The following is a 23,477-nucleotide window of genomic DNA, read 5'->3' as shown; positions in this document are numbered from 1 at the left end:
ATGATCTGAAGTAAACAGGATGAAATTCAATTCTGACAAACGCAAAGTACTCCATTTAGGAAGGAACAATCAGTTGCACACATACAAAATGGGAAATGGCTGCCTAGGAAGGAGTACTGCAGACAGGGATCTGGGGGGTCATAGTGGATCACAAGCTAAATATGAGTCAACAGTGTAATACTGTTGCAAAAAAAGCCAATATCATTCTGGGATGTATTAGCAGGAGTGTTGTAAGCACGACAAGTGAAGTAATTCATCTGCTCTACTCCACGCTGATTAGACCTCAACTTATGGCCAGTTCTGGGTGCCACATTTCAGGAAAGATGTGGACAAATTGGAGAAAGTCCAGAGAAGAGCAACAAAAATGATTAAAGGTCTAGAAAACATGACCTATGAGGGAAGATTGAAAAAATTAGGTTTGTTAAGTCTGGAAAAGAGAAGACTAAGAGGGGACATGATAACAGTTTTCAAGTACATAAAAGGTTGTTACAAGGAGGAGGGTGAAAAATTGTTGCTCTTAACCTCTGAGGACAGGACAGGAAGCAATGAGCTTAAAATTGCAGCAAGGAAGATTTATGTTGGACATTAGGAAAAACTTGCTGTTAAGGTGGTTAAGCACTGGAATAAATTGCCTAGGGAGGTTGTGGAATCTCCATCACTGAAGATTTTTAAGAGCAGGTTAGACAAACACCTGTAAGTGTTTTGCAAAGCTTCCTTATTTTTTCAGTGGGGAGTCAGTGGGTGTAGGAAGATTGGTGAAGGATTTGTATGATGTACCTTTGTTTTTATTTAATTTAAAAATGTCCATCATAAATGCAACGCCTGAGATGAGTTATACTAACTTGACACCAATTTGGTCTGCATCATTCTGTTTGTGGGCAGCTGATCTGGTAGCACAGATGATGTAGAAGCTGTGAAACGGAGGGTACAATTATGAATGGGAACATATTTAGAGATGAATTTTGCCCTTATTTACTCCTAAACTATTCCTAGGAAAATTAACGAGAGCTGCATCCGAGAGGAGGAGTGAGCCGCTAGCCTGTAAGATTCTTGTTAGCGTGCATACAGATATATATACACAGCAAGCAACTGAATAAAAATAAAGACTATTAAAAATAAGACTCTGAAACACAATATTGATATAAAAGAAAGAAATCAGAACTCACCTTGTCTTTAAGCCTTAGTAAGTGAGTTGCAATCCGCAGCCTTTAATGATAGGTATTGTGTCTCCAGAAGATTGCAGGCTGATGCATCACACTGAGCATGACATTCAATTAATAGGCTGAATGCTTGTCTTATCCTGTTTACTTGGATCACTCTAGTTATGGCTCTGACCCTGCTCTGACCACGCTCCCATTGACTTTGATAGAGGCAGTGTTGGGTCTGATAATACTAAAATAAAGGGAATTTTATGCTTTAGGATCGCCGCTCACTTTTAATGAATACGCTTTCTGAAATAAGACACTGAATGAACCAGCACGTAGCACCACCATTGTTCTTATACAAAGAGAAAATTAATTCACAGCATCATTCTGGTTATTCTGTCAGCATTATTTATTTGAAATATCAATACTTTCCACAATATAGTTTATACATCAAGCAGTAGGATTGCCTTCATTTCATGGGATCCAGTACGGAAGTGGCACATCCAAAGCAGCACATTCAACCTCTGAAAGTGTCTGTACAATTTAGATAAATAGAACTCTGGATAACTAAACTAATAGAACTTTTACAACTGTTACAAAAAGAATGCTGATAAGCTAGGCACAGCACTGTACACACAAAATGCAGGAAGGGTGGGGAAGATTAAAGAACGAACTAAACTTATGGGAAACATTTTTGCGTATACGGCCACAAGTCTTTAATTGCTCAGCACAAAAATTAATTTTATTTAGTCCTCATTGAGGGCAGAATATGCACAAATGATGTTCAAAACACACAAAGTAGACAAAAATAAAAAGGACTGTTGGTTGTTGGTTTTTTCCCCGTGTATGAGTGTACTGAAGGCTCCCAGTGCTTGAATGGTGTGATTTTGTGCCAAAACTTTACATGAAATACATAACAGTTATGATAGTTTTATTCCCCACCCTGCCCTCTTGCTGGCATTTTGTTTATTGTGTTCAAAGTTTCTGAACAGCAGACACATTTGGCTTGTAACCCAAGCTCTTTATTACTGGCCTTTTCTTTTTATAGTTTGCAATTTACCTGAAGATTGAACAGGCCTGTTATTAACAATCCAGAATATAAAACCAGTTGCAGGTAGGCAGCACATACAGTACAATGGTAGCTCACTTTCAGAGAAACTGTAGGGTCAACATTATACTGGCTCGCTGAGAACAGTAACTGATTCTAAATCATTTTGATCAGAAGACACAATGCTGGTGAGTCAATATTAGACCTGCGTGAGCCGTATCCTTGTAAAGGGAAAGACGGAATGTAAAGAACTTTTCCCCTCTTTTTTATCAAGAACTAAGACTTAAAAGTAATACAGTGGTGATAGGCATTATCTTCCCAACAACATACTGGATTTCCTCTACTTCACTGAGTCATCACTTTTGCTTGCCATTGTTTCCCCAATACTATACAAACAATGGCTCTGGTTACCGCGGGCTGGCACACCATAGTATACAAATCCGCATGCCACGTTGTGCTGCCTCAGAAGATACCACGCATCACCACTATGCCGCATGACAACACGTAAACCCAAGATGCTCAGTGGGGCTTGATGACTTCAACCACTGCAGTTTGCACTTGTGAGGTGTAGTAAGCAGCAGTTTGAAAGCAGTGGTATCAACATGACTATCTGGGTCAAGAGGTGGTGAGTCAGCGATCCTAATGGGGCAAAGGTACCAGAATATCCACATAATTGATAGGGAAGAAGCCCGACTGGCCATGAAGCATCCCTTCATACCAGTTCTCATCAATCTGGTTAGTGAGGGTAATGACATCACCCTCTTTAAAGCCCAACTCCCCTTCATTTTCAGGGTCAAAGTCATACAGAGCTCGGCAGCATGGCTGATCCATTGGAATACCTAAAAAGAAGGGACACAATGAAACAGTGCTTAGAAATCTTGTTAACTACAGACTCTCCTGGTTATTATCATTAGCATGTTTCACCATTTCTATTACAATTCCCATTGCATTTACGGCTCCTTGACATCATCCAAAACTAGAACCAATAAAATGCCCTCAACGCAGAGATCAATTTATGGTACAGGTACTTCTCAGACTCCCATATCTGAAGCTTTGTTAACTGGGTGTTCTAGAACCCCGAAAATAACAAGCTAAGCCAGGTCTACGTTTAAGTGTTGCCAACATAAATCTGTCAGTTTGGGGTGTGATTTTTTTCATGACAAAGCAAAAGTCCTAATGTAGATGCAGTTATACTGACATAAAAGTACTCTTCTTGGTATAGCTCAGACCATGTCTACACTACAGACTTCTGACAACACAGCGATGCTGGTCAGGAGTGTGAAGAGGTGTGATCCCCAGGCAACATAGTTATTGCAGCAGAAGCCCCCAGTGTAGACACAGTTATATTGGCAAAACTTCACTTTTAATAGCTTGTTTCACTCAGGGCATGGGGGGCGGTGACAGTTGGTTTACTATACAGACACAAAGCACAGCTTTGCAGGGGTAGATATGTCCACACTAGGAGCACTTATATGGTACACTGGTGTTCCTCGTGGGCATGGATCATCGTTCCTGTCACACTCACCATCAGGACCCAGCCCAAGCTGGGGAAGCTAATGATCCAACCAGCAGACCAAATTCAGTGATGAGTCCTGGTCATGTGCCACCTGAAGCACGCTGCACATACGCCAAGAAGAACTGGGATTCCTATACCAGTAGAGCATTTTCTAGTGTAGACATGTCACTGAGGGAACTAGCATAAACAATACAAGCAAGAGCACTTGTTTTTTTGCTGGTACAACTGTATCTACATTAGGAGGGATGGCAGTATAGATACACCTGTACAGCTATAGTGGCAAAACTTTTAAATGTAAACAAGGCCTAAGTCCTTGAGACTCTTTTTTTCCAATTCTCTCCCATTCTCATTTTTGTGGTAAGTGGTTTCTGAAGAGCCTCTTATTCTACAACTTTCAAAGCATTAAACTCTCTGGAGGTGCTCAGCAATTCACATGATGGGGCTCCTACTGAGGAACCGTGGCAACCTATTCTTAGCAAAGTGTCCGAGTGAAATGGCAGTATCTACCATGAGAGAAAAATCTAGTTTGTGGAACATACAGCATCGTCTGCATTTAACTCTTTTTGTATTTCTGTTTCTGTAGCAGAAAAGAGGTAAACTTACATCACATCAGTCCTAGTCCCAGCACAAAAAAAAAAGTGAAGAAAGAATAGCTGGTGTCGTGACTGGAAGAGCATTAGTAAGTCACAGGCTGCACTCACGCACTAGGAATCCGTATCTCATCCCCTCTGGCACTGTGCGGGTGAGGAGGGGTGTTTGAAATTACAAGGCAGCTTCTAGCTGCTGTTACAGAATACAAAATGGAAGTGATGTTGTGCATCCACACTGAGGATGTCAAACATGCACATCAAGATCTGACGGGGAGGAAGGAAATCCTGATTACAGAACTAGGGGGAGTAAACATCCAATCCTGCAAGGTGGTGTGTGCTTGCAATTCCCATTGGTGTCAATGGGAGTAGAGGGTACTCAGGGCCTTGCAAGATTGGGTTCAGGGAGAGAGAACTCCCTTTATCATAATGTGTGATGACAAAGTATTCCTGTAAGGAGCAAAGTGATGTCATCTTAACATGTGAACATTTTAAACAAAGCGATTACTTAAGTTACTAATAAGACATTTGTCACTGTTTATGCACTTTGTTTAATTTGCATTTCTCTCATCTGAACAATGAACATCAGTTCCACTTTTGTTCATAGTCATTTTCACTTTCAAGATCGGCTAAAATATCTGAGTTTCAAAGACTGCATAGGAGTGCTTTTTGGGTGGGGGAAGAAGGGGGGAGCAGCGTGATACATGTTCATGGAAATCTTTCAATTGACCTCTAGGTTTTCTAAGTATCCATTTTTACAAAATCTAAATTTTAAGGAAAATTTTATGTGACACCATCCCTTTAGGATGCTGTGATTGATGGAATCACTGGCCACTAAGCCACATATTTAATAAAATGGATCATCCTCCTGTCTAGGTGCTTGTACTATACCTAACAACATAGTATCTGAGCCCTTTATAAAGAGAACAGTGCCAGAGTTGGCCATTGGAGTAATTCCTTTAGTGTAATTGATAGTTTAGTTTCAATAGCTTTGCCCTCTTCTCCCTTATACCTTTACCCCCTCCACCCTTCACTATGGCTGGTTGTATTCTGGTTGTGGGAAAGCTAAGTTGAAAAAGTGAACTACATGTTTTTGCATCATAGCAAAAGATTCAGACAGACAAGACTACATTCTCCTTCCTCCTTCCTTTTACCTGTTGGTTTTGGGGTGCTGGTCTGGGATATCCCTCCATTGTACTGGGTATTCTCACCACTGGAAAAATCAAGACTCATACGGGGTTTTGGCTGGTATTCTCTTCTGGGCTGAGTTGATGCTTCTTTTATTCTGAAAAATGTGAAGAAAGTTAAATATACAGAGCTAGTTTCTTGTCAACAGACCACACACTGAGATTAGTAAAAGATGGAGGTTTTTCTTCCTTTACTGCAAGGCTGAAGTTCAGGCTCAGTATTGGGCCACACTAAACAGAGTTTGGTATATGGAGTGGCCTCCAGCTGCTAGGTTAGTCTGCACTACAAAAAGCACATCATTTGACATCACTGTGTGGGGCTGCTAATTTTCTCTCCCACTATGAATTAGCATATTAGACTGGTTTGCCTTTGACTCATAGGCCTTGTCTTCAATGGCTACAAAAGGTGCATTTTTTAGCTCCAGATAACTAACACAGGTGACCTATCCTGAGGTAAAAACACAGAGAAGACCAGGTACTTTCATTTTTGCTGTGAGGCAAGCTCACCAAGGTCAACCCCTGCAAGCGGTATAAGGCTGTTTATTTCACTGTAAAACTGAAGTGCCTATTCTTCACTGTGTTTTCACCTCAGGATAGCTCATGCATGTTAGATACTTCCAGGTTAAACACACACATTTTTTTTTTTTTAGCAGTTAGGACAAGACCATAGTGAAGGGAGGCTCTTATGAAAGGAAAGGACAAACAACATAGCCTCAGGGATGTATAGTGAGGGCAGGTGCTGCACAAGCATCTCTAGCCAGCTCTTCAGCTTGATTCTGACCCACAAGATCTTTGCTGTTCCACTCCTGGGCCTCACCTGAACAAAGGTGCTGCTTTTTGAGAGGAGAACAAGGGTGGATAAGGGTGAGATTACCATATTGATTTTCAGGACCAAAGTAATTTCATTTGTAAATGGGGACAATTATCTCACAGAAGGGGCCACAACTGCAATAGATACCCATTCTCCCAATGGCAATGTTATGCATTGTTCAACTCAATTAATGATTCTTTTCATTATAAGGTGATAAGTAAACAGTCTACATGGATTTGTCAAGAGCAAATCATGTCAAAACCTTATATCCTTCTTTGACAGGGTAACAAGCCTTGTGGATAGGGGGAAAGCAGTAGATGTGATATATCTTGACTTCAGTACAGCTTTGAATACTGTCTCACAACCTTCTCATAAACAAACTAGGGAAATATAGCCTAGTCAAACCTGCTATAAGGTGGGTGCCCAACTGGTTGGAAAACTGTCCTCAGAGAATACTTATCAACGGTTCACTGTCAAGCTGGAAGGGCATGTTAAGTGGGGTCCTGCAGGGATCTGTCCTGAGTTCGGTTCTATTCAATATCTTCATAAATGATTTGGATAAAGGCATAGGGAGTATGCATATAAAGTATGTGGATGATACCAAGCACTTTGGAGGACAGGATTAGAATTCAAAATGATCTTGACAAACTGGAGAAATGGTCTGAAATAAATAGGATGAAATTCATTAAGGACAAATGCAAAGTATTACACTTAGGAAGGAATAATCAATTGCACAAACACAAAGTAGGAAATGAATGCCTGGGAAGGGGTATTGCAGACAAAGATCTGGGGTTTATAGTGGATCACAAATGAAATGAGAGTCCAAAATGTAATACTATTGCAAAAGGCAGCAAACATCATTCTGGGATGTATTAGAAGGAGCATCATAAGCCAGATACATGAAGTAATTTTTCCACTCAGCACTGTGTCATTAGAAGTTTTTAAGAACAAGTTCGACAAACACCTGTCAGGGATGGTCTAGTTAATACTTAGTCCTGCCCCAGTGCAGGGGACTGGACTAGATGACCTTTTGAGGTCTTTCCAGTCCTACATTTCTGTGATTCTGACTGCTAAAAATAAAAATCTCTAGAAAAAGAATTTCAAATGGCAGGGGCTAAATCCAGGAAGATGGTGACTCAATGGGAGCTGCATATGCTATGTGCCTCTCAGGAGTTAGCTCAGAGACTTCACTGGGAACTATACCTGAGTAAAAACCTTTGGATAGGACTCAGTAAGAGTTTTGTTTCAGTAATGTTGCTCAAACTTTGGTTTGAGCCAGGTTTGCTGCCATTAGTGCTAATGGTACAAAGCACATATATTAATATGTCTGCTATATGGCTTTTGTTGAAAATTCCTCTCTCACTTATGGCAGTTCTGATTCTTATATCCAGGGTCTGATCACCCTTTAAAATATTAATAATACTCAGCCCCAGATAGGTCTTTTCCTCTTCAGAGTGCTATAAAAGCATTAACTAAATAATAGAGGTGGTCAAACATTTGATGAAAATATGTGAAAATAGTCATTAAAATGTTTTGCTCTTTTTTGACCAGTTTATAGAGAGGAGTTAATATTTTGCAAAAATTCAAAGTTTTGATGAAAAATTCTCAATCAGCTCTACTAATTAATCTTCACAAAGCTTATGTGAGGGAGGCAAGTATCATTTCCTCTCAAATTGTGAAACCAAGGCAGACAGGTTTAGTGACATGTCGAAAACCACACAGAGCCAGCATCAGAGCTAGGACAAGAACTCACAAGCACTGGCTCCCAGAGTGATGGCCAAACCACTCTACCATGCGAGTGTCTTCAAAAGCGTGATCTAAGCCTGTTTTTAATTTTTTCATTAAGATTAAAATGAAAAGACCAGTCCAGTATTGTAAACTCTCATGATTTTATTGCAAGTATCATGAGGTTCAGTATTTTTCTTACAGCCCCAGCTCCTGGAATGATGTCATTTCATGGAAATCTCAGCTTTCATTTAAAAAACAAAACAAAAAATACACATTTCTAGCCCACATGGTTGCAGCAGAAAGCTTGGAAATGTGACCTGTGTGTACCCCAAAAGCTCAGAAAACAGGGCAAATAAAAAGAATGCAACATTAAAATCTCATGATTGTTTAAGCCAATATCATGACTGCTGGGGACTTGACTCATAGATTTTGAACTCTTGGGGCTAGCAATACTGGGAGACCTGGGCTGGACTCTCAGTTCTTGTTTCAGGCTGGAAGAGGCTGGGAGTAGAAAGTGCACCTTGCCCCTAGAGGTAGGAAGGGCCCGCTTTGCATTCTTCAGCGCCAATACCTCAGGTTGATTAAGAGGTGGTAGCGATGGGATCTTTAGGAGCCAGAAGGTTTGTGGCCATGAAAAATGAGTGACCTAGGGGAGGCAGATGGGTGTCATTCCCAAATGAAACCCTTTTCAATGGGAAGTGCTGCTATATCTTGAAAAGTGACTGTAAAATTGGCATTGAGAGATTACATGTTTGTCTCTCAGTGACTGGGTATCAAATCAGCTCAGTTTACAAGTAAAAAGCTTTCCCCCCATCGTGGTTGCTTTGCAGTGTACAGGAAATTCATTTCAGTTCTTTGCTACTTGCATAACACCATCAGTAAAAAAATCACGTAGGTCCAATTCTGCCATTAATGACACCTGTACAAGCCTATGGGTGTGAAGGTTGCGCAAACCCAGGTGTAATCGAGGCATAACTGCTAGAAAATGTGGCTGGAAAGGTGTAATCAAGGCATAATTTGTTCTGCAGAATCTTTATTACTGGTGATGATGAACAGTAACATATTTAAGCCATTGCTGCTGACCAGACTGATGCAAGGAGCTCGAGATGCTGAAAGCATCCTGACCAGTTATATAAACAAGGTAAAAAATTGAGACATTTACCAGACATGTGAAGAGAGCAGAGGGGGACCTGCACTGGGCTAGAGGCTGGCTGGCTGTGGGTCTTAAAGGGAGAGGAGGCATGTCCACTTTGGCATGTGCTTGTAACATAACATCTGGACTGTGACCCAACATGTCTGATCATTTTAATGCTTCTACACAATGCGTGAATTACGGTATTCATTCAGAATGGCTTGGAAATCCTTCTTTGCTGGCTGCTTACACTGTTCTGCAAACTGCAGCCAAAACCACCCTGCCAAGCAGTCTAACGGCCATAACAAGTTCTGTACATTATGCTCAAGCTGCAACTGAGCTAAGACAAATGTAGGAGTCAGGACAGTATAGGATGTGTGTGCTAGCAAATGTGTGCGTTAGCAAATAATGAAATGGCAAGGCCTAGTGTTACTAGAAACTAGACTTATAGCATTGATAGCAGAAAATAAAAAACATGAAGACTTTGCTTTGTATTAAGTTTACTGAATGTGCGAGAACACTATATTAACATTAGCAGCTGTTCAGATTTATGGTCACTTCCTTCCATGTCCAAGATTTTAGGAGAAGAGTCATTCAGGATTAAATGGAACCAGAGAAGGCAAATAAATCCCTTGCGTTATTATCTGACTTTCTCTCAGATCTGTTTTCCAAAGTGTGTGTGGGGGGGGGGGGCCGGGGGGTGGATGAGAGATTTTCTTTTTAAACAGCAATTGTCCTCTTTTCAAATGGAACCAATCTGTTTAATCTAGTTGCAAAGAACTGCATAAGTAACAACAGGTTTGTAACATTAAAAAGACATGGTCAGTTCTGAGAGGATATGCACAGCCACAGGGGAGTAGTGGAACGGGGCAAACTCAATGTGACAACTCCTGTACGAATGGTGGCAGATCATGGGGATCCTCAAGACCCCTTTTGGGTCATGGAGTTCACTGTGTGTGCAGGGTGATGGGGAACAGGATAAAAAGATATTGTCCTTCAATTAGGATAATTTACAACCCCTTTGTTTTTTAGAAAGCCAATGCAAAACTGATACATGCCAAGGCTCTGATTCCTGAAAGCAGATTAAGTCCATCCATCCAGCAAAGCACTTAAACATATGCTTAACTCCCATCACTTCAACTGGACAGAAGCACATGCTTTCAGTTAAGCACATGCTTTACTGAATAGGAGAGTTTTTTCTCTGAATTGGGGCCTAAGTCAAGGAGCACTTGAATAAAAGTGCATAATTTTACTTACTAATGTCTCCAGCCAACATGAACATAGACTTGCAACGGTCTTAAATGACAGCACTATTATGATTGTAAAATGGAAAAGATCTTTTAAATGTCTTACATCCAGCACATATTTTGCCTTTGTAAGAAGAGTAAATTCCAGAGTCTGATGAGAAGTGAATGTTACCTCTCTTCCAACTTGGCAGTAACTTGCTGTAGGATCTGTGTTGCCTGTCTGTGGTACTTCAGCTGGGCTTCTACAAGAGCAGAAAGCTGACTCACTTGTTCAATCTGAGGATCAACATGAAAAATCAAGTCTTAGTTCAATACTGTTGAGCAGCAGTATTCAAACAGCTTCCACGGAACATTACTGCGCTGACACTGCAAAGGTACCTTTCCTTTCTCTCCCTAATCTTGGCTCCTCTTTGTAAGTCAGATAATAACTAGGGACCAGTTAAGCTTGGCTTATCTATTTGTTACTGCATATGGTTAGGCCACATATATGGGGCCTGCAGCTACAGCTCTTTCTCAGCTGATCACCTCCATGGGCTTAGTCACATGTGCAAGGGGCCTCAAGACCTACCTCATTCTGAGAATTCTGCGTACAGAAGAACGAGAAAAGGGCAATACGGAGGGAAGGCAGAAGGAACCTGCCCTCACATTGTGCAGCCTGAGTTTGAGGCATGCAGAATGACGAGGGCCATAGCTCTGCTTTCCTTACACACAGGGCAGTAGAGCTGGCTGGCCACATAGGGAAAGAGTAAAGTGCCCCTCAAAATGGGGTGTAAGTAGTGGAAGTGCAGTCACTGTCTCTTCCTTAGGGAGAACGCCTCCCAGTGCTCCCTCTGGGGCAACGTGACTCCCCACAGAACTTCTTGACAGTGTCAGAATGGTACAATCTAGGTCAAAACAAACTAGCCAAGTGGGGCTAGATAGAAAAATTAGTGAAATAAAAAAAAGATATCCAGACTGTATTGTGCAGTTACCCTTTTCACTTGTATGCACTCCAAGACAGCTATATTTATTTTTATGTACATAGTTTCAGTTATATTAAAGCTGCTTTCCACTGCTCTGGCAGTATACAGGGGCCTTAAAGTGGGTATGAATTTAAATCTAAATAAGTCCACTCATTTATTTATTTCACTTGAAACACTGAATCTGTAGATTCAAGTGCATAGAAAATAAATAGAATATATTTCAGTTTAGAGGAATTCTTTCCTCCAAAAGAAGGAGTAACATTGACTTCTTTCGATTTTGCAGTTTTCAACCTTATTTATGAAGGGAAAAAAGACTCCAGTCTCTTTGGTTTCAGTTAATGCTACTAATTTTTCCAGCATAACGCTCAAGTCTCACCTATTCTATAAGCAGAAGTTACATTGCCAAGCCATGTTTGAGTAGTCATGTACCAGAGTTTATGGGAAATCATGACTTGTGGACAAGCATTTATATAATTCTGATCATGGAAATACTCTTTCTTTTGCCATAAATAACCTTAAACTGTTAGTGAGAATGAAATATTAACAGTGGAATAATTTCTCTCTCTCAGGTATTTATATGGCCCCCTTTAGCATAATATCTGAGTCTCTCACAATCCCCTGTGAGGTAGGAAAGTGCTATTATTCCCATTTTCCAGATGAGGAACTGATCAACAGAAAGGCTGAAAGATCGAAGTCACACATGAAGTCTGTGGTGGAGCAGGGACTTAAAGTCAGTCTAGTGCCCTCACCACTGGACCATTCTTCCTCTCATTTCAAAACTCGGTTCAGAACATAAATAAGGGATTTCCTTACATCCATCTCCAGAAGGTTATACATGCTTGACTCGGCTATTTCTTTGGACTCATCAAATTTCTCCAGAGCTTGGCGTAGCTCCTCATCAGGAAGCCTGCCTTGTCTTTTCTTTTTGTAATCAAAGTCCAGGCGTCGACCTTCCATTTTCTTCAGGTGGTGCTGAAAAATATGAAAGGGAAATAGTGTATATATGATGGAAACTGTTTCCCAACTCCTCTTTCTTTGCTTTAAGTCCACTACATTCAGTCAGTCAACAGAGGTTGAAAATATATGCTGCCAATCTACTATACATCACACTTTTACCAGAGTAAAGGAGTACAGAAAAGCGAGGTAGGTTTACACTTCAAAGGGAGCACCATGGCATTTCATGTCAAAACATCAAAGCAGCTCCATCACAAAGTAATTTATAGAAAGAGTACACAATGGCAAATTGCAGTGACGCCTGGAAACATGAGAGCTGATAGTAATTTATAGTTTTATTTATAATCTAGAATTATCTGCATATTGTGCATATCCCCCAGGAGTTTAGGAACAATTTTTTCTTTACATTCTAGTTTTCTTTCCCTGTACAGATGAGGGGATAATTTTCGCAGTTCTCACAAGATCAGCAGTGCATCTTAATTTCTGAGTGATTTATTAACTTGCCAGACATCGCTGCTGTCACTATACGTAGTTAGCAAATTCCATATTAGGTTCACTAAAGTATTTTTTAAAAGAGCAGGTTAGAGAAACACCTGTCAAGAATGGTCTAGATAATACTTAGCCTTGCCATAAGTGCAGGGGACTGGACAAGGTGACCTTTTGAGGTCCCTTCCATTCCTATGATTACCAATGCCACTGCTGGCCCAGGGGCCGAGAAAGTAAAGCACTAAAGCATGACTATTTTAGGTTTTCATTACCAAAATACAAGAAATAACTTGTGATCTGACATGATTCACTCAGCAAACATTAAGCAAACTTTTAAAACGTCAAGGTACCCTTCTGAGGCCCCAATTCTACACTTACACATACGCTTAACTTTATCCCGGGGGGGTGTCATTGAATGCACATGTGTGAAGTTACACACATGTGTAAGGGTTTGCAGAATTGGGACCCAAATTTATACCGACAATTGTGTGTGTGATATCACTTGCACCAGCAAAAAACAAATGTGTGTGTATATACAGCATTTGCACCTGCAAATAAAGTAGCTGGCTGACCACCTAATTTGCACATGCAAATGAAGATTGTGTTTCAAATTCTGGGGAGTTTGTGGGTGCAAATCGCCAAGCATATAAAACTACAAGTGCAAATTCAGAGGCAGCTATTCAAAATCTGGATCTTAGGTAAGCCATCATTAACACTGGCCTAAATTATTTAAATGCACACTAGAAAATCACTTATAATTTGTAAGTGAATGTTTTATGCTAGAATTAGAATACAGCAGCAAGGCCTGCACAATAATGGATTTTTCAAGACAGACAATGTAGTTTGGCACTAAAAATAATGTTGGCATTTTGCTCCTGAACATTTTAAAAAGCCACTGAATGGAAGAAAATTGATTTGACTTTTATTATTCAAAGAGAAAAAATGAGGCCTTTTAGAGATTTACAAAGACCTTGAGCCTCACAGCTGAAGCAAGAGTCTTGAAAATATACAGGGTGTTTATCTGGCTTTCCAAAATCATGCAACTCCATCTCTGGCAATACCTGTATTTCTCTCAGATCTTTATCATGGAGATTCTGCAGGGGATCTATGAAGTTCTGCTTCACTTCAATGTCCAAAGAATCTTTGACTTCAGAAAGCTCTCTCATAGCTTCCCCAACATCACCAAGGGCTGGGCCTGGAATAGAAGAGTATGTCTAGTTTACCTTAAATACAAACAGTGGGATGTGGTGCTGCATTAATACAGAACAGAGCCAAGACATAGAGCTCAATTAAGAATAAAATTTAATCTTCAGTTTTAAATACATGGCAGAAAAATGAGGCATTGTGGGAAGGCCACAATTGATGTTACAGTTTTGCAGCCACAGAAATCGAACTGTACTTCAGAATCCAAGCTCCTTTTAAAAAAATAAATAAATAAATCAAAGGCCCATATGGTGGTAAAAGAAAACCTGCCAGAGATAAACTATCTATACCTGATGCAGTGTTGTCTTCGGTAGCCTGCAGATTCTGTGAAACAGTCATTCTACAAGAGGTCTGACCAGCCCTATTAATTTTAAATGGGGTGTGTTGACTCTGACCATTTATATGTCAAAATCGTTAGCAATGTCACTGCTGAGCATTTTATCAGAAACATCATACTGACAATCTGACAAACTGACTACTTATCCTGTAATTTACGATATCCTAGTGACAAAACCTCCAGAAACAACTTCTAAAATGCAATTACTCACAGCCCAGTAAAGAATTATTCAGTGCTCTGAAAATTCAGATTTTAAGGACAGTGCAAAATAAAATTAATATTAAAAGCAGAGGGTATCCCCTGTACTGGCTATATTATTGATTTTTATATTTAATTCAATAAATTATTATTATTGCTGGGAGAGATGATTGTCATTGCACACCCAGTGTAGCCACCAAACACCAGTGGTTTTGAACCTCCCCCACAACTGTGGTCCACAAAAACTACTCTTCTGATCTGTCCCATGAAGCAGTAGCAGAGAATCCAAACCTGGTTTGATACTTGGAATGGAGGAAGAGAGTCGAATTTTAAATAAATTGTTTATGAAACTAGGACCTGCACACCAAAAAAAGTAAGCCTGCCGAACAACAAATCCCAGTCATTAGCTTTGTCTTCCAAACAGAGGACCTCACCAACATATCATATAACCAGAGAGCCTGCTCTAGGCATTCAGAGGAATGATGACTAATACCTAGAAGCAGCATTACTAGGTAGGACCTATGGTATAGCGATGCTGCCTTTTGCCTACATAGCAGTTTGTTAAAAAGATGGTTTGAAATTTAGCATGAGAGAGAGAGAGCTGATTTTTAAAAAAGCCAGCACTGTTCAGCAGAATCAGTCCATGGCTGCTAAATTAATTAGTAGGTAATTTGGGTCTAGGAGGTTTAAACCAAACCAGAAGATACCTTTCTTCTGCAGATGTCTTCATGTCCAGGAATAGAATTTTATTAAAGCTTAGAATAGAAGAGAATTTTCAAGCTGTTGCTAGTGTATAACTGACTGCACAGAGCTCCACACAAATGGGCTATGGAGATACAACGAGAACCTGTTGTGGATGTGAGCTCACTGATTAGGCTGAAGATGACCTCCACTGATGAAAAGTATCTTCAGTATTCCTTACCCAGCAAAACTCCCAGTGACTTCAATGGGAGTTTTGATGGATAATGAATGAGAAAAGCGTGTGGACTAGTACCCTAAAATGTAGCAGCAGAAAGACCAGGTAGAGTGAGAGGAATTAACATTTTCAACTCATTATTGTACATTGGATTTTTATTTGTTGTTAGCCTTTATTCCATATCTACAGTGAAGGTAGGGACATCCTCCTGTAAGGAGTCTGAGGACAGGCGAGCTTTTAGCATGACTGTAGGAGGACATGAACTCCCTATAATAGTATAGCTTCTGACCATTCAACTCTTTTGGTCACAATGCATCATTACAATGTACACAGTAAGGCAGTATAAAGCCTATCTAGATATCACCCCAAATGAAAATGGCTTGGCTTTCACCAGTAAGAAAACAATCTCTACTTCCCATCCTGGGAAGACATTGGATCTACGTCATCTTGATTGACATAGGCCTGCTCGGAATTGAACAGTCTGACAGTATCTGGGCTTTGCATTTATTGCAGGCTGTTCTTCAAAGTTCTTACTCTACACAAGCACTAATATACTCGCATAATTTAAAGGGAAGAAACCACATTACCAAAGTTGCATTCATCTCCGAGTTCTCTTCCAAACTTCAGCATAGCTTCTGCCAATAAGGCCTCAGCCTGAGGGTAGCCTGGTCCTTTTTCCTGCCCTCGAATTTTTGACATTGTGTTGATCATGTTGAGTTTAGCTCTGGAAGCTGCAAGCAGACCAATAACAGAGTTACCAAAGGGCAGTAAATGGGGGTATAGACTGTATAAGTACTGCATCTTAAATTGCAATATGTAGAGTATGGGAGAGCTCCCTTGTGTTCTCAAAAAAAAAAAAAAGGAAGAATTACTAAGCTACTTGTAACATGTTCAAAGTACAATAGAAGTTGCTACTGAACATGTATGTTAGATAAATTGAAGATTCACTCTCAATGTTCAGCAAATTTTTGGAGAGGAGGGGTGAAATCCTGGCCCCACTGATATCAACAGAAATTTTGCCATTGACATCAGAGGTGACTTAATTTGACCTGGGATGTTCACTGGATTTCAAGAGAACAAAAAAAGCCCCAGGAACAGTCTAGAGACTAGTCCCTGTTACCCATTGCATCTCAGGGTTGGGGAAAATGAAGGAAGCTCTAAACCATTTACATTCTCCCAGTCTTCAGGTCACTGGGCAACAGTCCAGTCTCATGGTGCAATCTAGACTCATTTACCAAAAGGCTGTTACAGCAGCTGGGAACCAGCAGGGTATGCTAACTCCCCTGTCACACTCCCATATGCCCAGTCATATGCCCTATACTGCAGCTGTGGTGGTGAAGAGGGGGCATAGAAACCACTATGTTGGCCCTACTACTCTTGGGAAATCCTTAGACAGCCAGTTAAGCCATCACTGCAGCAGCTTTGCACCAGTGGATGGCCAAAGATGATGCAGTAGGGGCCAGAATCTGGTCCTCCATATTTCCTAGATGTAATATGTTTTTCTCTCTTTATTGAATATAACATATATCAAATATTATCTCAGAATATATGGGCATATAAAAGCCTGCAATCCCCTCGTTATTTTTACTAGGATTTTGGGAAGACACCTGGGTTGATATGAAAAAGAAATTGTGTTACAGCTCATATTTCCCTCCAATACACCGTTGCAAAAAACTCCCCCCCCCCCCGGCCCAAACAGTGATTGTTTAATAAGACACCTGGATTATCAGAATTGATAAAAACAAAAATAAAGATGAAGAAATTAACTAATTCAATAGCCCATATCGTGTGGTGAATGCTGCCACTGCAGAAAGAGTTTAAGAATGGCATATACAGTGTGCTTTCATAGAATCATAGACGATTAGGATTGGAAGAGACCTCAGGAGGTCATCTAGTCCAACCCCCTCCATCCCTCTAAGGATGGAGATTCCACCACCTCCCTAGGGAACTCATTCCAGTGCTTCACCACCCTCCGAGTGAAATACCGTTTCCTAATATCCAATCTAGACCTCCCCCACTGCAACTTGAGACCATTGCTCCTTGTTCCGTCATCTGCCACCGCTGAGAACAGCCTAGCTCCAGCCTCTTTGGAACCCCGCTTCAGGTAATTGAAGGCTGCTATCAGATCGCCCCTCACTCTTCTCTTCTGCAGACTAAACAACCCAGTTCCCTCTTCATAAGTCATGTGCCCTAGCCCTGTGATCATTTTCATTGCCCGCTGCTGGACTCTCTCCAATTTGTCCACATCCTTTCTGTAGTGGGGGCCCAAAACTGAACACAATACTCCCAATGTGGCCTCACCCAGTGCTGAATAGAGGGGAATAATTACTTCCCTCGATCTGCTGGCAAGCTCCTACTAATGCAGCCCAGTATGCTGTTAGCCTTCTTGGCAACAAGGGCACACTGCTGACTCATATCCAGCTTCTCATCCACTGTAATCCCCAGGTCCTTTTCTGCAGAACTGCAGCTTAGCCAGTCGGTCCCCAGCCTGTAGCGGTGCATGGGATTCTTCTGTCCTAAGTGCAGGACTCTGCACTTGTCCTTGTTGAACTTCATCAGATTTCTTTTGGCCCAATCCTAAAATTTGTCTGGGTCACTCTGGACCCTATCCCTACCCTCCAGCATATCTACCTCTTCCCCCAGCTTAGTGTCATCTGCGAACTTACTGAGGGTACATTGTATTATATTTCTAATGTTGTATTATATTTCTAATTTTGTCAACTACAATAAATAAGCAATTGTACCATTGTAAACCATTGCACAATAGGGAAAAAATTTAAACCAGAAAACAAACCTACATTTGAATATTTCTATGCGTCTGATCTGATTTAAATTCAGAAGAGCAAAAGCAATTCAAAATTAAGGAGGATATGCCATCTGTAATCCTCCCTGTTGTGCATCAGTATTGCAGCACAGATGTCAGATTATTCAGTATTTGGACACCACAGCAGTACATAAGCACAATGGATCCAAGAAGTTTTTACTCTTCGCTTAATTCACTCTTAGTTGAAATACTATGAATGAAGATCTGGAGACTGCTGCTTATCACATTGTGCCATTTATGTGCTAAAACCAGGAAATTGCCTGTCTACATATTTTGCCTGTGAAGAACATTATGAAAGAGTAGTGTATTTTTAGCATAGTGTATGTTTTTGCAGAGTCCTCTCACTACTCAAAAGTGCCACTGTACCATGCTACTCTGAATTTTTGATGCTTTCTGGTCCCAAACTGTACAGAACTACAGGCAGAAGACTGACAATCCAATGAAAGAGACTCAATTTTAATGAGGTGTCCACAGCACACTCCACCTCTATGCCGCAAAAGGGAGCATTCTTCTGCTATTGCTGGGTTGGAAGATGTCTGACACTTTATTCTCTTAGGGCCTGATCCAAAGTTCATTGAAGTCAATGAAAAGATTCCCGTTGTCTTCAAAGGGCTTTGAATCAGGTCCTTAAGATGCAAGGGTACAAAAAAAAAGAGCAGTCTGCTAGTCCTCATGTTACCCCCTGGATAATGATCCTGAGATGGGTGAGGAGAAGAAAAGAAACTGGGGAACTATGGGAAAGAAAAGACGAGGGCTCTGACAACTGAACATAATGGAGAAAACAGAAGGGGGAAAAGATAAGAGAGAAAATATTGGAACATGAAGAAATAAAAAGTACAGATAGCCGAGAAAGGGAAAGACAAAGAGGAGGCAGTAAGGTGTATTTAAATGGGAAACAAGGGGAATATTTTTAAGAAAGAAAAGGAGAAAGGAGACACGAAAAAGGGAAAAAACACGAGAATAAATAAAAGGAGGGGGCACACTCTGGCCAGATAGGAAGGTAGGGGGAGGGGGATCAAAAGCAGAGAAGAGAAGAGAATTGTCAAGGCTGATTCCTGACTCCGTTACTTCGAGTGCAGAAGCTGGGGGCCTGCAAGGGTTCTAAAAATTAATACTGGCCACTCCAGGTTTGTATTAAACTCCCAAGGTCACAGTTTCTCTCTGACCTTGGATGGGCAGATGCTGCCACCACCCAAGTGCAAAAAACCCCTTTGGACCCAGGAAGGAGCACTTGGGAACTCCTCCCTGTGGGATACCCTCAAGCCCCTTCATTTTCTGATCTACTTACAAATCTAAAATTTCAAATGAGTAGTCTCTAGGTATGATCTGATGGGTTTTCATACAAGTAGAAAACTAACAGGGATTTTACAGTTAACTGGCTGGCTAGGTGTTCACAAAAGGGAGCTACACCCCTTCATTTATCACAAGAATGATGAAATGTGGAGATGAAAAGGAGAGTAGGGGAAGGGGACAAATAGATGAACAACAGAGGAAATCAAGCATGACAAATACATTAATGAATTCATACAATGATAAAGCCAGAAAGGACCATTGTGATCAAAAACATGTCACCTGTAAAGGAATTTGAACCCTGGATCTGCAGATTAAGAAATTGATTCTCTACCAAGAGAGGGATCCATATTAATCCATGTTCCTACATTTCATAATCTGCTGACATGATACTAAACACAAACACAGTCTGTGTCTGCACAGTGTTTAACACTGTATTCTAACACAATGTAATTTTCCAGTGTGTATAGACCAGTTCTTCACATCTCATTCACTTTGGCAGAGAACTCACAACACTGAAATATATAAATAAGAACAACAATTAGTTTAAAAAGCTGCCATAATAGAGTTTAAAACAAACATTGCCAGCGGCTTCAATTTCTCACTGTTTATATCTGATGTCACATTCCTTCTGCATTACTGTTTTTTTAAGTTAGCCACATTCAACCCTGAACTTTAATTGTATTAATTTTTTGTCCCCTTCAATCTCCCATTAGGTTATTTTCATGGTTAGGCAGTTCTGTAATTATTTTTTTCATTTGTGATATCTTCAAACCCAACTTCCCTTTCAGTAAATTCATTGCTCTTCTGTTAACAATATGCTCTCTTTTCCCTGGAGTGAGAGTTTGTTAGCTTTCGAGTAAGGCTGATCAGTAATGCAAAATCAAGCTTGCCCCACCCCCAGGCAAGACTGGGCTACAACAGGCCAGAGTGGCTGCATGGAATGGCAGCCAATCAGAGAGAGCCTGTGGGGGAGCCAATCAGTGCTGAGCTGAGGGAACCCAGGAGAGAAGCCATCAGTTTCTCCCAGATCTTCAGAGGGGAATGTCTGTCTCCTGAGCTAAGGAGAACAGCACCTTGGACAGCGCAGTGTTGGGCAGGCTCGGGGGAGCAGAGGAACGCTCCAGCCCGATACCTGTCAGACTCTGGGCCTGACCGGAAGGGCCTAGAGGGTGCAAGGGGTCAGAGGGGACGGATAGATGAGGGGAGAGAAGGAGGGTGGAGAGGCTGCCACCAGGGTAGTGGGTGGGGCTGGGTCCCCACCCTTGTACAGCACCTGGCCGTGGAAGAGTGGCCGTGATAGACTGCAGCCAGCCCTTGAGCAAAGGGACTAGACCTTTGGGGGTTGTGGTTGGCCACTGAGGCAGGAGCGAACCGGAAAGACTGCTGTTAACAACCCCCCCTCCCTGTGGAAGGGGGGCACTGCCGGAGGGCAGTGTCCTGAAGTGGACATCGCTGAGTGGGGAGCAACGTGAGTCCAGATACCAGCACAGCAGATGATGGATGGGACACCACCAGCAGAGGGAGCTCCGCAACGGACAGAGTTAATTTCCAGATGTGCCAGTAGGAGGAGTTGCGGTGGTGAGCCTCAACCCCGTCACACACAGCATCACGAAAAGCTTGTCCTATTTCCCATTTCTTCATTCCAAGTATATACCAATGTCAGGTAAAAGATTTTTTTAAAATTTGAAATTAAAAACTAACTCTGTCAAACTGAAGTTTTGCTAAACTCTCACATCCCAGCCTGCAGAATCAGATCTCCTCAGGGTGCATCATATTAATCAGTAGAGCTCTATTTCATCTCAACCTTCCCCCCCTCCCAGCCCCAACAAAAGATATTTTATTGAAGAAAATAAGTTTGTGCAGAAAATGTTTGTCTCCTTAGAAATTTTCTGAATTTTCAATCAAAATCCAAACCAAACAGGAAATGTTTCTGTTTACAAAAGCCCATAAACCTTTGTTTTGTTTTCTGAGAACTGGCACTTTTATGGTATCTCATCAAAAAACAAAAACAACAACAAAAATCATTGTAAGAGGAAATTTGGGGAATTTTAAAAAAAATTCTGGGAGAAAAAAAATAGTGTTTCTCAACCAGTTCTATTTACAAAGCAGACTTCCAATGAAGCCATGGCCAGATTCATTGTTAGCTCCAGTTGCTTTATGCCTCTCTTGCTTTGCAAAGCAACTGTAACCAAGCAGTTAAGTTGGGTGTATGGCTACCTTTGCACTGCCAGATAGCTGCAGAGCAGCTGGAGCTTGTGGCTGAATCTGGATCACACTGTTGAATGCCTCAGGCTTGAAAGGGGAGCTAACAATTTTACTACTATGTCCATAACATGTATCAAGCTTATTGCTTTCTCTGCAGAGTGCTTGTTGATGATGATGAGCAATGAAGCTTTGGCCCCTATAATAAACAGTGCTCCATCTGTTGACATAAAAGCCACTTTAATTACCATTGCTTTCTGTTTAGTGCTTCTTAAACTCATAAATATCCTTCTCTCCTGTTTTCATCATCAGCGGCAGTGCCATTAAATTATCTTCGCTACCGCTGTGGTCTTACACACAAATATCTCCAATTAAGCTGTGCCAGTCACATTCTTTGATTCATCAAATTGGAGGGAATCTGTATCATGCCAATTCAAGTAATTTTCCAGTAGTTAGAAGACCGACAGTGATGCAGCATTCCTGGTCACTGTATTTGCACACAATTGTATGTCATTAACAGAAAACACAGGGCCTAATTTTCCTCTTGTGCTAGTTTTACACTGGCATAACTCCATTGACTTCAGTGGAGTTGTCACTGATATGCACTGGTGTAAGTGAAGGGAGAATCAAGCCCTTAATTTCATGGGTTATTTTGGAAATCTTTGAACTGGGTTTGAATTGTTTAAGTTACTGCCTCATTTATGACTGCACCATCACTGACTACTTTCTCATGTTTGGCAACTACGTTCTGAAAGGCCTTTCAGTGGTAGCCTTCTATTCTTTTAATAGTTTTGAAATAATGTCTGCTGAGAGAGAGATCAAAGATAATTTACGGCCTAGCTTTGCAGACTCCTATTTTTAGGATACTCCACTTCCAATATCTGCTGCACTATGGCGAAGTTATGCCCAGATCACTGCCTCTGGTAAAAGTGGTGTTGGTTTAGCATGAAAGAGGGACACGCTCCTCCATGAGTCTTGTCAGCAATCCTTCCTGTTCCCCACTCTTCGCGAAAACCAACTTTTTGGGTTCTATTTGGAAGGTCGAGCTCAGTCACTCATGATCCCATTTCACTTGCTTATCTTTGAACAAGAAGTTACTGCAAGCCTCTGTTCCCTTCCCCAATTCATTGCCAGGGTCTCTTCCCTCCTCCCTCCCCCCCCCCCCGATGGCAGTGACTGTAGTAAGGAAGAGCAGCTACCTGAACACTACAGGACAGCTTCATTACACTGTCTCCTCTCCACATAAGCTCATTGTAGGGCAAAAAGAGCTGCTGTAGCCCCTTGTCCCTTCTCCCAGTCCTCTGCAGGCTAGGCTGGCCAGCCCTGCATCTTCCTTTTTGCACTCAGAGCAGGAAGACCTGAGAAGAGGGAAGAGGCACGGAAACAGATAATTTGCCCCATTCACAGGCCAGGGATCTTCACCCTCTTCCTTCAGCTTGGAGGGCCTGCAATTCTGCTCTGTTGCATTCCCCTCACTTGGCTGCACTAGCTGGTCTCTGTCAGATACTGCCTCCAATTCCCAACTGTTCAATTGTGCTGACTGCAGCCTCTGAGACTGTGGTGGCTCACATGGAAACAGCTCCCAGCCCCACAGAGAAGGCAGCACTTCATAAAAAAAATAACTTTCCTATTCTCCTCACAGCACAATTTGAGTCAATACTTGAACGTGAGTAGAATAGAGGCATCTACTTTGTTTTTTGC

General features: G+C 41.3%; 1 protein-coding gene across 3 annotated transcripts in view; it reads right to left on the bottom strand.

Moving 5' to 3' along the window:
* Positions 1-1,536: 1,536 nt before the first annotated feature.
* Positions 1,537-23,477, bottom strand: part of SH3GL2 (SH3 domain containing GRB2 like 2, endophilin A1) — a 142,853-nt gene continuing 120,912 nt past the window's right edge. For all 3 annotated transcript variants that reach the window (XM_074953442.1, XM_074953443.1, XM_074953444.1), the window contains 6 exons: positions 16,045-16,188; positions 13,865-13,998; positions 12,177-12,335; positions 10,574-10,677; positions 5,451-5,581; positions 1,537-3,032 (listed from right to left, as the gene is read on the bottom strand). In XM_074953442.1, the coding sequence (XP_074809543.1) occupies positions 2,833-3,032; positions 5,451-5,581; positions 10,574-10,677; positions 12,177-12,335; positions 13,865-13,998; positions 16,045-16,188 (872 nt within the window). In that variant the 3' untranslated portion in view covers positions 1,537-2,832. The remainder of the gene's footprint in view (positions 3,033-5,450; positions 5,582-10,573; positions 10,678-12,176; positions 12,336-13,864; positions 13,999-16,044; positions 16,189-23,477) is intronic.

This window comes from Natator depressus, chromosome 5, assembly GCF_965152275.1.
Source record: "Natator depressus isolate rNatDep1 chromosome 5, rNatDep2.hap1, whole genome shotgun sequence".
Lineage (NCBI taxonomy): Eukaryota > Metazoa > Chordata > Testudines > Cheloniidae > Natator > Natator depressus.
This window is presented reverse-complemented; position numbering and strand designations above follow the sequence as displayed.